The sequence below is a fragment of the Bactrocera neohumeralis genome, chromosome 6 (assembly GCF_024586455.1).
Source record: "Bactrocera neohumeralis isolate Rockhampton chromosome 6, APGP_CSIRO_Bneo_wtdbg2-racon-allhic-juicebox.fasta_v2, whole genome shotgun sequence".
In the NCBI taxonomy this organism is placed as follows: Eukaryota; Metazoa; Arthropoda; class Insecta; order Diptera; family Tephritidae; genus Bactrocera; species Bactrocera neohumeralis.
Window position 1 is genome coordinate 37282189 of NC_065923.1, and position 14762 is coordinate 37296950.

The 14762-nt window shown below is 41.3% G+C and overlaps 1 protein-coding gene across 1 annotated transcript; it reads left to right on the top strand.

The window, feature by feature from the left end:
• The first annotated feature begins 1843 nt into the window (after window positions 1-1843).
• Window positions 1844-9383, top strand: LOC126761480 (gustatory receptor 5a for trehalose-like). The gene is made up of 8 exons (XM_050477670.1): window positions 1844-2017; window positions 2210-2278; window positions 6575-6766; window positions 6849-7043; window positions 7099-7370; window positions 7432-7586; window positions 8966-9218; window positions 9269-9383. The coding sequence occupies exons 1-8, from the start codon at window positions 1873-1875 to the stop codon at window positions 9344-9346; spliced, it is 1359 nt and encodes a 452-aa protein (XP_050333627.1). The 5' UTR covers window positions 1844-1872; the 3' UTR covers window positions 9347-9383.
• The last annotated feature ends 5379 nt before the right edge of the window (window positions 9384-14762 follow it).

Below are 14762 nucleotides of genomic sequence, written 5' to 3' on the forward strand. Positions count from 1 at the left end.
TAAGAAAAGTTATATAATTAGTTACAGGTACTCTATTTAGTTGAATTGTTTTAACTAACGAGTCAGATCGATTTAGTGGATATATGTATCACTAGCATACCGATAGAGAAGCAAGGCAATATTGTATTGGAAATACAAAAAGCTTTGAAGAACTGATTTATTCACATTGAAGTTCGATGCGGCTCCCAATATAGAGGATGCTTGTTTAGACATAACCAAAAATTTAGCTTTATTAAAAAGCTATTTTATCTTAAAACTGATTTCGGGTTAGTGACCGTCTCGGCTGGCTCGAATAATGTTCAACCAAGAGAACCACCTCTTGAAAACTTTTGCAGCAATTCGAGCGGTATATCAACTATAATGTGCCGAATATTTTCTTTCATCAGTTCAAAGTCTCAACCCTCTCTTGCTTAATTGCGTAGACAAGTGATTTCTCCTAACTCTACAAAAATAAGTCCTTCTTCTTCTTCCTTATTGACGTACACACCGCTTACGTGGTTATAGCTGAGTTTACAGCAGCGCGCCAGTCGTTTTTTCTTTTAGCAATTTGGCGCCACTTCGAGATACCAAGTGCAGCCAGGTCTTTCTCCAACTGATGTCTCCAATGGTGTGGAGGTCTTCCTCTTCCTCTGTTTCCTCTGGCGGGTGCTGCGTCGAATACCATCAGAGCTGGAGTGTAGTCTCTGCCAGCGTAGTCTCTGTTCTTAAATCTCAAAATATGTCGTTGTATATCTCATAGAGCTCATCGTTCCATCGAATGCGATATTCGCCGTAGCCAAGGCGCAAGGGACCATAAATCTTCCGCACAACCTTTCTCTTGAAAACTCGTAACGTCGACTCATCAGATGTTTTCATCGTCGATGCCTCTGTACCACATAGCATGATGGGAATAATGAGTGACTCATAGAGTTTGGTCTTTGTTCATTGAAAGAGGAGTTTACTTCTAAATTGCCTACGCAGTCCGAAGTGGCACCTGTTGGAAGGAGTTATTCTGCGTTGGATTCCGCGGTGACACTGTTGTTGCTGTTAATACTGGTTTCAGGATAACCGATATTGTCTATCACTTCGAAGTTATGACTGCCAAAAGTGACGTGGGAGCCAAAGTTGCGAGTGCGACGACTGTTTATTTGATGACAGGAGATATTTCATCTTGGCCTCGTTCAGTACCAGACTCATTTTCTTTGCTAATGGATAAAGACCATTCTAGATGAAGCAGAACTAATGGCGTGGTTGTTGAGGGCAATGATATTAGTATCATTGGCGTACGCGAGCAGCTGTATATTCTTATAGAAGATGATATTTGTTTAGTTCTGCAGCTCGTATTATTTTCTCTAAGAGTAGAAGAAGTCGCACAAAAAGGAGTCGCCTTGAGTCAAACCTCGTTTGGTACTGAACGGCTCGGAAAGGCCCTTCCCGATCCTGACGGAGCGTTTGGTATTGCTCAATGTTAGTTTGTCCATATCCAATAAGTGCAGCGGTGTTAAATCCCACGATCTTGGAGACCACGTCAAAGATCCACACCGTGACATAATACGCTCACCAAAAGTTTCATTCAATAAATTTATTGTTTTATTGAATGTATGGCATGTAGCACAGGGTTGCTGGAACCAGAGCTCGTCCACATTACAAAGAAGCGTAGAATTACGTAATAGATAGGGTAGCGAGAAATTTAATTCCTTAATTAATTTAGGTGTCTACGTACCCACTTGTATTGAATACACTATATACACTTATCTAACTTGCAGTTAAGTGATGCATCAAAGGTGTATATTTGTTGTACAAAATTACTTAATTATTTCCATTCCCATTGGTTAATTCTCATTTACTTAACACTCAAGTTCATTCTAGTGAACGGGGAGGGCAACCGAAGTAATGTCTGCAAAGCAACCTCAAATAACTGACGGTGACTTACCTGCGACCCACAAGTTTCCACAAAAGCAAATAGCAATTATGTTGAATAAAAAATTGAAGAAAAAAGAAGTGTACAAGCTGAAGTCACGGCGATGCTGGATAACACGTGAGTACGAATTCAAACTTCATTTCAGTTAAGAAGTAACGCTAACCTTAAGGTAATTATGAGCTAATAACGATTAGGACAATTAATGTAACATTTGAGCATTTAATTTAGGCTATTCTTATTTGCTGTCATAAAAACGCAACTTGTTTACTTCTTCATAATTTCTACTTTTTTTTGGTAATATTTAAAAAGGAGGCATCCGACGTGGTACGCGCGCTGACTTTTCTCATAATGGCAGCTTTCACGAAGCAGTCGGACCGGGTAAGTATAAAATATTTGCTCATATTCATTATTGCTGTAATGTTTTTTTTCGCTTGGTACTCGGAAAAATTGCTTGATAGGCCCCTTTAAGAAACATTTTCGAAGTATGAACTCTTAATTGTAACTGATATTTATCGGATTATTATCAGTTAGAAAAATTTGTATCTTGCTTCCAAACTACTTGCAAAAATATTTCGTTCCGTGAGTTTTGTAAAAAATTATACGGCTACGGCTGCTATATTTTCTTCACTGTAGACTGGACGTGGTCTATTCGATCGAATATTATCCAATAATGAATTGCGAATAGTACGTTCAGTTGGCCAATTACGTTGACCATAAGTTGAGCGAAACACATTCTTTACAGAACATGCATTTTCGTAATAAAGTTGAACTAATTGTAAACGATTTTCAGACGTAAGTCCGCCCATGATGAAATGTCAAACAATTTATAATAAAAATAACATGACAGCCTGACACTTTATACGCGTGACCTACCAAAGAAAGGCTATTGAAAACAGTACCTTTACTTGGATCACCCGTTATTTAAAATTTTGACTACAAAGGGATTCTTTAAAATTGCAGCTGTGCTTAACAAAACATATTTTAAAGCGAAATTGTTTTGTAAATTCGGTGTGTTTGAGATTTGCTAAGATTTAGTGGACATTGACGTGGGTTCAAAGTGTTAAGGAATTCAACAATTCAGCTTTACTGTCCTTACCGGTTTCTTTTCTTCATATTTATGTATGTATTATTGACGCTGTGCAACAAATGTGGCACAAATTACAATTGAATTTATATTTGATCGACATTTTGTTCCTTCCTAAGCTCACGAAAGGGATAAATTAAAGGTTTTGCTTTGTTTCGGCGCAGCTGCCTTGTTGCCCTTTATTTTTATTTGTTTTTAATAACTATACTGTTGAGCTTTCTAGAAACTTATGGGAAAGGTTGACTCATGGAAACTCTGTTGTAAGATTAAGAGGTATTTGCATATCAATTCTATGTTCATAACATTCTGAGTACTGCAATATTGTGCGAATTATTATTTTTTTGATTTAAATTGACCATTTGTCAAAGAAACAAGAAATTCGTTCCTTTTCATTATACCACATATATGTACAAGTAAAATTGGAGCAATTCAGGATATGAAGCGCAGACCAGTCCTTATGTCAGCAGTAAAATAGAGTTTGGCAAACCTCTCTTCATCGGCCACCGTCAGCTAGAATCCACCGATTATTGAGAATGTTAGGCGGCGTATTATCGGTAATATATTTGTTTTTTCACTTTAGCTAACATTAGGTTTTATACCAGTGTCAGTTCTGTAATAGAGTAATATTTATTGCCGATCAAAAGAAAAAAAAAAATTCATTAAAAAATGGTATATTTTATTTTGATTATTTTATGGACTGTGCTTTTTGTAATCTGTTGATCAATAAAATCCATTCGATAAAATTTTCCATCAATTAATTAGTTATTGGATACGCCGAAATTCTCTCCTCCTTCAACTGCATTCCTGAATAGTTGGATTACTTCGTCGTAGGGATTACTCGTGGTGGATACCGATATCACATGCCGAAAAGGAATATGCGGATAAGCAGGAGTCGCTGGAGAGCTTTTTCGCGGATGGGTCGATGCTAGAAGGTAAGGTTGGATGAGTAAGGTGGCAGCAGACTGCTTCGAAGTCCAGGCTCTTTCGGGGAGGTGAGCATTCACTCCGACAGCAGATCGACAATATTGTTATTGTATACTCAAAGGTAGTCAAGGAGTGTTTGCTCTCACTAGAAATACTACAATTTATTTCATCAGCGGGCTCATTTGGGTGCCTCGTCAGAGCGGAATTAGCTGGTAACGGTAAAGCAAAGAATCTAGATAGTGCATGCACTCTTGCTCTGCTCACATCGGAATGGGAACGAGTTGAATAATCATTACCGTCTTGCGTTCTAGCACTGGATCAATGGATTTCGCGTGCGCTTTAGTTGCCACTGGTCGATGACCCGCTCTACTTGCCACAACCGCAGCAGTTCTTACTTGGACGCAAATTTCCAGAACTGTACTGAGGAAAGTGAGGTGAAAACATCTAAGCGCTTCTCCTTTTTGTCCAGCCTCGAGAATAAGGTTGACATATCTCGCTAGTCTTACTTTCGGTGAAGCAGGAGCCATTACCGAAACTGACATTAGCAGTCTCAACAAAATTGTGATAGGCTCAAAGCGCTTTGTGGATTTGTTTTATGATCTATTATATAGGAGTTTTAGGGATTTCAACGTACCGATATTCTAAGCTATTCTAGTCAGATCCCTGTTAGGATCGATTTTTACCTAACCTAACCTGTGTAGATCGTATTATCTATTTTGATTATAGCAGTCATTTCATTTAATATATCTAATCTTCAAAGATGAAGGCCAATCACTCTTTACATACACTTTCAGGGATTACTCAATTAGTAAAATTTGTTGAAAATTTCCGCCCAACGCGCAGTAGTGTCGAAACGTTCGGGTGAAGCAGCTTTGGTACGCCCAACTCTAAACATATAATTTTTTTAGTTCATAATATTATGAAAAATTGATAAACTTGAAAAATTCCATGAATATCAGATGCTTTCGAGCCAAACTTTGTTTAGCTATGAGACGATTTTCTGGTTCAATGGGTATGTAAACAAGCAAAACTGCCACACTTGAGACGAAGAGCAACCTGAAGAGCCAGCCGTTTCTTCTTTTCGCTAAATGGCGCCTGGTCCTTCCAAGGAAGTGGAGGTCTTCCTCTTCCTCTGTTTCCGCCGGCAATCGAATACTTTCAGAGCTGGAGTATTTTCATCCATTCAGACGACATGACTTACCCTCACTTACAGCTCATCGTTCCATCACAACATGACCTAGCCAGCGTAGCCGCTGTCTTTTAATTCGCTGAACTATGTCAATGTCGTCGTATATCTCATACAGCTCATCGTTCTATCGAATGCGATATTCACCGTGGCCAACGCGCAAAGGACCATAAATCTTTCGCAGAACCTTTTTCTCGAAAACTCGTAACGCCGACTCATCAGTTGTTGTCATCGTCCAAGGCTTTGCATCATATAGCAGAACGGGAGTTATGAGTGACTTATAGAGTTTGGTTTTTATTCTTCGAGAGAGGACTTTACTTCTCAATTGCCTACTCAGTCTGAAGTAGCACTTGTTGGCAAGAGTTATCCTGCGTTGGATTTCCAGGCTGACATTTTTGGTGGTGTTTATACTGGTTCCAAGATAGACAAAATTATTTACGGATCAAGAGGATCGAATCCTGTGTAGAAGTTCATGCAAGTGAGAAAAGTTCTCTAATCGCCATTCACTTGGGAGTGGCCAGAAACGATCCTTTTACATATGGCTCAAGCAACTCACGACTTCCGGTCTTTGACCAAGTATTCTCTGGGTAGCCTAAGAACATCCGTTTGAAGGCGAGCTAAAGTGAGAAGGCGAAACATTCCCTACATAGGGTTGTGCGCTGGTTTTGGGACCCGCTACGTAAAAAATACCCCCAACGAAAAGTAACAACCAGCCTCGGTGGAATCATAGGTGCTCAAAAATGATGCCAGTGAGCACGTAACCTTCAATGGGAATTGTTATCGCGCCATGAGAATCGTCTATTTGATGGCTGAAATTGAAGACCGTGATATCTACAATATTAGGTTTCAACAAGACGGCGCCACTCCTCACACATCGCATCAATCAATAAATTTTTTTAGAGAACACTTCGGTGAGCAGATAAGTTCACCACCAAGATCATGTGATATCACACCATTGTGATATGTATTCTGCCTCGATTCAGGCCTTGGAGTAAAACATCACGCGTGTCATTCAAACGAGTCAATAAGAACTTTACTAAACGGATGGATCATCTGAGACGTAGTCGCGGTCAACATTTGGAAGAGATAATCTTCAAAAAAGAAATGACAAAGAACGTTCTTTCGAATGATGATAAACATTCCCCATGTAATTTGAAGTTTTTCTGGTTTTTCTTTAAAAAAGTTGTAAATTAGGAACCCGCTCGTGAAAAAGTTTATTCTGAAGACTGAAGAAATATATGTCTAATACAGCATAAAGGAATCCTTTTCCTTACTCCCAAAATATGTTGTTAAAGACTCGAACGTTTTGAGCGACTAGTCTAGATTGGCACAACTAAGTAAGCTTATTTCATCAAAATGAGCTATATTTTAATTTAGCGAAATATTGTGCTGATTTTGAGGTAGAGTTGATTGAATTTAAAATTTTCAATATTTTTTTAGCTCTTGCTCAAAAAAATAATCACAGCTTTTTCCATTTCAGTGTTTGTGATTGCTCAGTGCTTCGGTCTTATGCCAGTTCGCGGAATACTCGCTGCTACTGCGAAGGGCTTATCGTTCAGCTGGATAAGCTTCCGCACTTACTATTGCTTAATATATACACTACTAACAACCGTTTGCACCGGTCTAACTTTGAATATGATCGTGAGAAGCGCATTAGAGGTGGACAGCATTTGTAAGTTCTTATATGTATATACACGATGCTTAAGATACTAGCATTCTCAAGTTTTATTGTATGTACTTACATATATTTTTAGCACCATTGGTATTCCATGTAAATGCTCTCTTAGTTTCAATCGGCTTCCTGCGTCTGGCCGGAAAATGGCCGCAGTTGATGCGAAAATGGCAACGTGTGGAACTACTGATGCCGCCCCAACAGTCGTGGCGCGAACGCGAGGCGTTGTCGGTGCGTGTCCATAAGGTCACATTTGTGCTGATCTCATTGTCGCTGAGTACGTGCTTCGATGAAATATTTATGCAGAGGTTTAATTCAATCATCCTTTTCAGCTGAGCATCTATTGAGCACCATTTCGGCTATTCACTTTGCAATTCATTGCGCCACACATGGCGATGCTGTCGAATCGTATTTCACAGCGGTTTCCTCACACATATTTTTAGTTTTCGATTATTCCACATGGTTGGCTTGGTTCGGAAAGATATTGAATGTGTTCATGACGTTTGGTTGGAGTTACATGGATGTCTTTCTAATGATAATTGGCATAGGACTCTCATCTTTGTTCGGTCAAGTACAGAGCAGTTTGGAGCTTGTCAAGGGGCAGGTAATATATTTGGAGTAAATTGTATATCTTTTAGTTCTCAGTCACTTCGCTTCGATTTCAGGTCATGCCCGAAACTTATTGGACGCGAACCCGCTTGCAATATCGTCTAATTTGTGATCTCATCGAACAAGTGGACTCTGCTGTATCGGGCATAATTATGCTCTCGTTCGCTAATAATCTCTTTTTCGTTTGCATCCAATTGCTAAGGAGTATAAAGTTAGTATTTTTAAAGACCTTAATCGGCAACATAACTGTTTGAATTTATATAAATACTGAAATGCAGGGTATCGACGTCAAAACGTATTCCGATGTGACCTAAGTAGATGGATAAGAACTTGGGTCCTACCAAAGCTTGTCACGGGAGCTCTATTAGACTTCCAGAAAAGTGTCGAGCTCCATAGAAATTTAAAAAGGAATTTACGTCAATTCGAGATTCCAAGAGTAGCCAGGTTCTTCTCCAGGTCATCTTCTGCTTACCTCGGCGGGTAATGCGACGTATACCCTCAGAGCTGGAGTGTTTTTATTCATTCAGACGACATGACTTACACTCACATACAGCAAATCGAATGCTATATTCGGCGTAGCCAATGCGCAAAGGACCATAAATCTTCCGCAGAACCTTTCTCTTGAAAGCTCGTAACGTCGACTCATCAGATGTGTCGTCCATGCCTCTGCACCATATAGCAGGACGGGTATAATGAGTGACTTATAGAGTTTGGTCTTTGTACGAGTGAGGACTTTACTTCTCAATTGCCTACTTAGTCCAAAGTAGCACCTATTGGCCAGACCCATTTGCTTCGCTTCCTTATCCAGTCTGGAGAAAGCAGAACTAACGGCGCAGTTGGTGAGGCCAATGATATCGATATTATCGGCGTACGCCAGCAGCTGTACACTCTTATAGAAGATGGTACCTTCTCTATTGAGTTCTGCAGCTTGAATTATTTTCTCCGGCAATAGATTGAAGAAGTCGCACGATAGGAAGTCGCATTGTCTGAAACTCCGTTTGGTATCGAACGGCTCGGAGAGGTCCTTCCCGAGCTTTCGGTATTGCTCAACGTCAGTCTACAAAGCCGTACAAGATTTGGGGTGATACCAATTTCAGACATCGTGGCATAAAGCAGCACCTTTTCGTACTGACAAAGCCAGCTTATATATCTCTATATCTCTGGATATAGTATATGTGTTATTAACGGCACTCCTCATCGTGCCAGCTATTCTTTTGCCTTTTCGTAAAAACAATAGTTTTATTTGCAGCTTCACTATATAAAAGGAGCTTGAAATGCCGTCTCATATTTCCCTTATGACGAGTTTCTGATGAGTGACCTCTGAGAACAGTGAATAATTTGTAGACGTTGTTCTTGCACATATCTTTTCATGATGAAATTTTAAATGCTACTGAATATAAGCCTATCAAATTTCCTCTTTTTCAGCCGTGAACAAGTTGTCTATTGCTGTAGAAATATTTACTTATAAGACTTTGCCCTAGTTCTCCCTTTTACTAACACAAACGGCAGTTTTAAAAACTGCACTCACTGCGTAATAGTTGACTTTGAAAAAGCTCTGGTAGTTTCTTGTTTATTTTTATTCGTTTTCAGTAAGATGGCATCTACATCTCATTTTATCTACTTTTATGCTTCGCTGAGTTTTCTCTTGGGTCGCACCTTGGCTGTCTCACTGTATCTCTCCGAAATCAATGAGCGCTCTCGTGAGCCGCTAGGAGTTATCAAACATGTTCCGAAGGAGGGTTATTGTGCTGAGGTAGATCGGTTTGAACATGAGATAGCGGTTGATAATGTTGCGCTTACTGGACTGCAATATTTCAATGTAACCCGTGGACTGATATTGACGGTAAGTGAAAACCTTTGTCTTTAATTAGGAGTTTAATTTTAATCTTTCAGGTTGCCGGTACCATTGTCACTTACGAACTGGTGTTAATACAATTTCAAAAAGAAGATAAATTATGGAAATGTAGTTGAATTTTTTCTCAGGTTAATGCTGTATCTTGATTTTGTTTTAAAAATTTATTGATCGCGTTTAAAATAAAGATTCACAGTCTAATTTTCGTATTCTTGTTACCTACTCAAAATATTTTATATTTATTAATGAAAATACCAAAATATTGACAGCTCTGCGCAATTAATTGGAAAAAATATATATAAGAAATATATTAACAGAGTTGTAGATACAGTTGGTTGGAATCAAACAGGGTGTTTTACCGTTTCTCTCATCCTACACTGCACTTTCTACATGTGTCAATGTAATTCCCACACGGATCTCATGGGATACAAACAACCTTCAGTCTTTTCGAAGTCGTGTGAGAAAAAACTTTTCTTCCACTCTTTTGCATATGATCTTGGTAAACCTGCATGCCTTTAAAGCATCCCATCTCACATTTATGCGTCTGTTAGCCTTTTCAGAAATTTCATTGTATATCATTTTTAGCAACTTTCGTATTTCCTGAACTGGTTCGGTAGCCAAGCGGATAGAAATTTTAGCAATGTCATCAGGGTTTCCCGGAACGCTCTTATGACATTGAACCCACTATGTATGCAGCCGCTTTCCGGCAGCCACTACAACTACTGCCTCTTTACTTATTTGACGCAATGCGATGTGAGATATTGAAAGCTCTGCTGGTGGCTCGCGTGCCCCTCCCCCCTTTTATTGTGTTTTAAAACCTTCTCAGCCAGATAAAGCGTTGAAGTTTTCCCAATTATCTATTTGACCTTCGTACTTTCGAATATATTTTTCCACTTGTAGGGGAATCTAGCACTTATGAGAGATGCCCCCGCCACGATGTCAAAATCGTGCTTGGCGACTTCAACGCCAGGGTGGGCAAAGAAGGTATCTTTGGCACTACGGTCGGTAAATTCAGCCTCCACGAGGAAACATCCCCAAATGGGTTGAGGCTGATCGACTTCGCCGGGGCCCGAAATATGGTTATCTGTAGTACTAGATTCCAGCACAAAAAAATTCGTCAAGCTACCTGGCTGTCTCCGGATCGAAAAACTACCAACCAGATCGATCATGTTGTGATAGACGGAAGACACGTCTCCAGTGTTTTAGATGTGCGTGCGCTCCGAGGTCCTAACATCGACTCGGACCACTATCTTGTTGCAGCCAAGATTCGCACCCGCCTCTGTGCAGCAAAAAACGCACGCCAACAAACACAAGGAAGGTTCGACGTCGAAAAGCTGCAATCACAACAGACTGCCGAACGATTTTCTACTCGGCTTGCACTCCTGCTCTCTGAGAGCACTCATAAACAACTCGGTATAAGGGAACTGTGGGACGGCATTTCAAACTCCTTACGTACAGCTGCATCCGAAACCCTTGGTTTTCGGAAAGTGCAAAAGAACAACTGGTACGACGAGGAGTGCCGCGCCGCAGCGGAGAGAAAACAGGCTGCCTACCTCGCAACGTTACGATCGACCACAACACGTGCGGGATGGGATAGATACCGAGAATTGAAGAAGGAAGCGAGACGCATCTGCAGACAGAAAAAGAAAGAGCCCGAAATGCGTGAGTATGAAGAGCTTGATAAGCTGGCCGACAGGGGTAATGCTCGAAAATTCTACGAAAAAATGCGGCGGCTTACAGAAGGATTCAAGACCGGAGCATACTCTTGTAGAACCTCCAAAGGTGATCTAGTCACTGATGCTCAGAGCATACTTAAATTATGGAGGGAACACTTCTCGAGCCTGCTGAATGACAGTGAACGCACAACACCAGGAGAAGGAGAACCTGATTCCCCAATCGATGACGATGGAGCAGACGTACCATTACCCGACCATGAAGAAGTTCGAATAGCAATTGCCCGCCTGAAGAACAACAAAGCGGCAGGGGCCGACGGATTGCCGGCCGAGCTATTCAAACACGGCGGCGAAGAACTGATAAGAAGCATGCATCAGCTTCTTTGTAAAATATGGTCGGACGAAAGCATGCCCAACGATTGGAATTTAAGTGTGCTATGCCCAATCCATAAAAAAGGAGACCCCACAATCTGCGCCAACTACCGTGGGATTAGCCTCCTCAACATCGCATATAAGGTTCTATCGAGCGTATTGTGTGAAAGATTAAAGCCCACCGTCAACAAACTGATTGGACCTTATCAGTGCGGCTTCAGACCTGGAAAATCAACAACCGACCAGATATTCACCATGCGCCAAATCTTGGAAAAGACCCGTGAAAGGAGAATCGACACACACCACCTCTTCGTCGATTTCAAAGCTGCTTTCGACAGCACGAAAAGGAGCTGCCTTTATGCCGCGATATCTGAATTTGGTGTCCCAGGAAAACAAATACGGCTGTGTAAACTGACGTTGAGCAACACCAAAAGCTCCGTCATGATCGGGAAGGACCTCTCCGAGCCGTTCGATACCAAACGAGGTTTCAGACAAGGCGACTCCCTATCGTGCGACTTCTTCAACCTGCTTCTGCAGAACTTAATCGAGCAAGTACAATCTTGTATAAGAGTGTACAGTTGCTTGCGAATGCCGATTATATCGATGTCATTGACCTCAACATCCGCGCCGTTAGTTCTGCTTTCTCCAGGCTGGACAAGGAAGCACAGAAAATGGGTCTGGTAGTGAACGAGGGCAAAACGAAATATCTCCTGTCATCAAACAAACAGTCGTCGCACTCGCGACTTGGCTCTCACGTCACTGTTGACAGTCATAACTTTGAAGTCGTAGATAATTTCGTCTATCTTGGAACCAGCGTAAACACCACCAACAATGTCAGCCTAGAAATCCAACGCAGGATAACTCTTGCCAACTGGTGCTACTTCGGACTGAGTAGGCAATTGAAAAGTAAACTCCTCTCTCGACGAACAAAAGCCAAACTCTATAAGTCGCTCATAATTCCCGTCCTGCTATATGGTGCAGAGGCTTTGACGTTGTCAACAACTGATGAGTCGACGTTGCGAGTTTTCGAGAGAAAAGTTCTGCGAAAGATTTATGGTCCTTTGCGCGTTGGCCACGGCGAATATCGCATTCGATGGAACGATGAGCTGTACGAGATATACGACGACATTGACATAGTTCAGCGAATTAAAAGACAGCGGCTACGCTGGCTAGATCATGTTGTCCGAATGGACGAAAACACTCCAGCTCTGAAAGTATTCGACGCTGTACCCGCCGGGGGAAGCAGAGGAAGAGGAAGACCTCCACTCCGTTGGAAGGACCAAGTGGAGAAGGACCTGGCTACGCTTGGAATATCCAATTGGCGCCACGTAGCGAAAAGGAGAAACGACTGGCGCGCTGTTGTTAACTCGGCTATAATCGCGTGTCTAGCGGTGTCTACGCCAATTAAGAAGAAGAAGGGGAATCCAGGTACAATGTCCTTAAAATGTAAAGTTGAGTTTACAAGCATACGAGGGCTGCTATATATATTTCTGGCCTAATAATGAAAATAGGAATATTCATCAACGAAAATGGTTTTATTGTTTTTCAAAATATTCGCCATCAAGATTTATACACTTTCGCATGCGCTCAAATAATTTTCGAAGCACTTTTTCCACTCCGATTGAGACACCTCCAAAACATGGTTTTTGAATGCTTCAACAGCATCTTCTGGCGACGAAAATCGTTGACCACGCATTATTTTCTTGATGTGTGGGAATAAAAAGAAGTCATTGGGTGCCAAGTCAGGGTTGTACGGCGGATGACCCATCAATTCGACGTTTTGGCCGGTCAAAAAGGCGCTGGCTTGAGCCGATGTGTGAGAGCTCGCATTGTCATGGTGCACAATGATTCGTCTTCTATTGTTCGATTTTCGAATTTCTTCGAAGACTTCAGGCAAACAAATGGTGGTGTACCACTCAGAATTGACCGTCCTACGTTGCTCACGCCACATGACCAGTTTTGCCGAAGAAACAGGCGACCATTTGCTTCGAAGTGCTTCTTCCACGAACAACTTTCGTTGGATTTGGCTCGTCTTGGAAGACCCACATGGTCGATTGCTGTTTTGTTTCGGGCTCATACGCATAGATCCATGATTCGTCACCTGTGACGATCTTATAAACGTCTTTTAAAGCACCGCGATCGTATTTTTTCTGCATTTCTTTACACCAATCTGGCACAACGGCTGTTTTTGGACGACCTTCACGGAATTCGTCTTTGAGCGAGCGTCGGCCACGATTGAACCGGTTTTTCACAGTGCTTCATAGCCATACAAAGATTTTAGTTCATCGATGCACTCTTGTCGTGATAATCCTCGTCTATGAGTTAATTACATTTTTTGGCCGAGATGAATTTTTTAATTCCCTGTAAATAAAACAATTCACGATTAAATGACAAAACGTTCTGAGTGATGTTATGCTAAAAAAATGTCAAACATATGGCAACACTTAGTGTTGCCTAGGCCAAAAATATATATAGCAGCCTCCGTATGGTTAATAGCTTAGACTGATACAGGGACTGGAGAATTTTTTCGGAATAAAAAACAAACATGAAATGATACTAAAAAGAGTCGAAGTCAAAAAAAAAAAAGAGAAATGGTTTTATTTACCAGTATATAAAACATCCCGGTGCATTATTAGAGCGAATGGCAAGCATCCGCCTGCAACCCCCAGAGTATTAAGAGCGTGTTTCAGTAAGTTTTAGACAGGAAGCTTTCATGGCAACTATAAGCGAAAATAGAGCAAGGAAGCCTTTGATTGCCTTGTATTGCTGCAGAGAAGTAATTGGCAAAAGACGATGTCTCTCACCCAAGGTATTCCTCTAACATTATGACACTATAATTAAACCCATTATGACCACACTTACAAGAAAGCTGGAAGACGTTAAACGGGTGGCTCTCATCAACATGTGTGGGGCACTAAGAGTGCCCATAGATATCGTCGGAAGTTTTATGGTGACGAAAACTGCTATCAGACTCAGAGAATATGGGTTTATAAATGAGCATGTATCTGAAAATTCGGAAATGTTCGTATGCTTTGACTTCATACCAGATCCTTTGGATCATGTGGGAAGGTAGAAGCCGTTAGAGGAGAGAGGCGGTGAACTTCTTTACTGGCTATTGTAGAGTTTTCCTAGTCTCGGACACTGCCAGTAAGGTAGCACTAGACTTTCTGCTCCGCAGTGCAGCCTCCTTAAAAAAATGATTTTCCACTCTGTTAGGAGGTCGGCGATAATAGCTTTGGGCTCACTGAACGTACGTTCAAGGCTGGTAAGGCTGGAATCGCAAGCAACTCTAAGCCTGACGAGCTGACAAGGAAAAGCAAGAAATGGGAACTGATCGGCGGTCTACTCTCTATGTGTTTTCAACTACTGGAGAGCTGGGTTTCGGGAGAGTTTGGTCAGCGCCAAGACGCGAGAAATTTTGAGTAAGCTCTTGCCCTCAGTAAGTTTAGCCTGATCCTATTTTTGGGGTTCTAACAGGCAATTGTTCTAC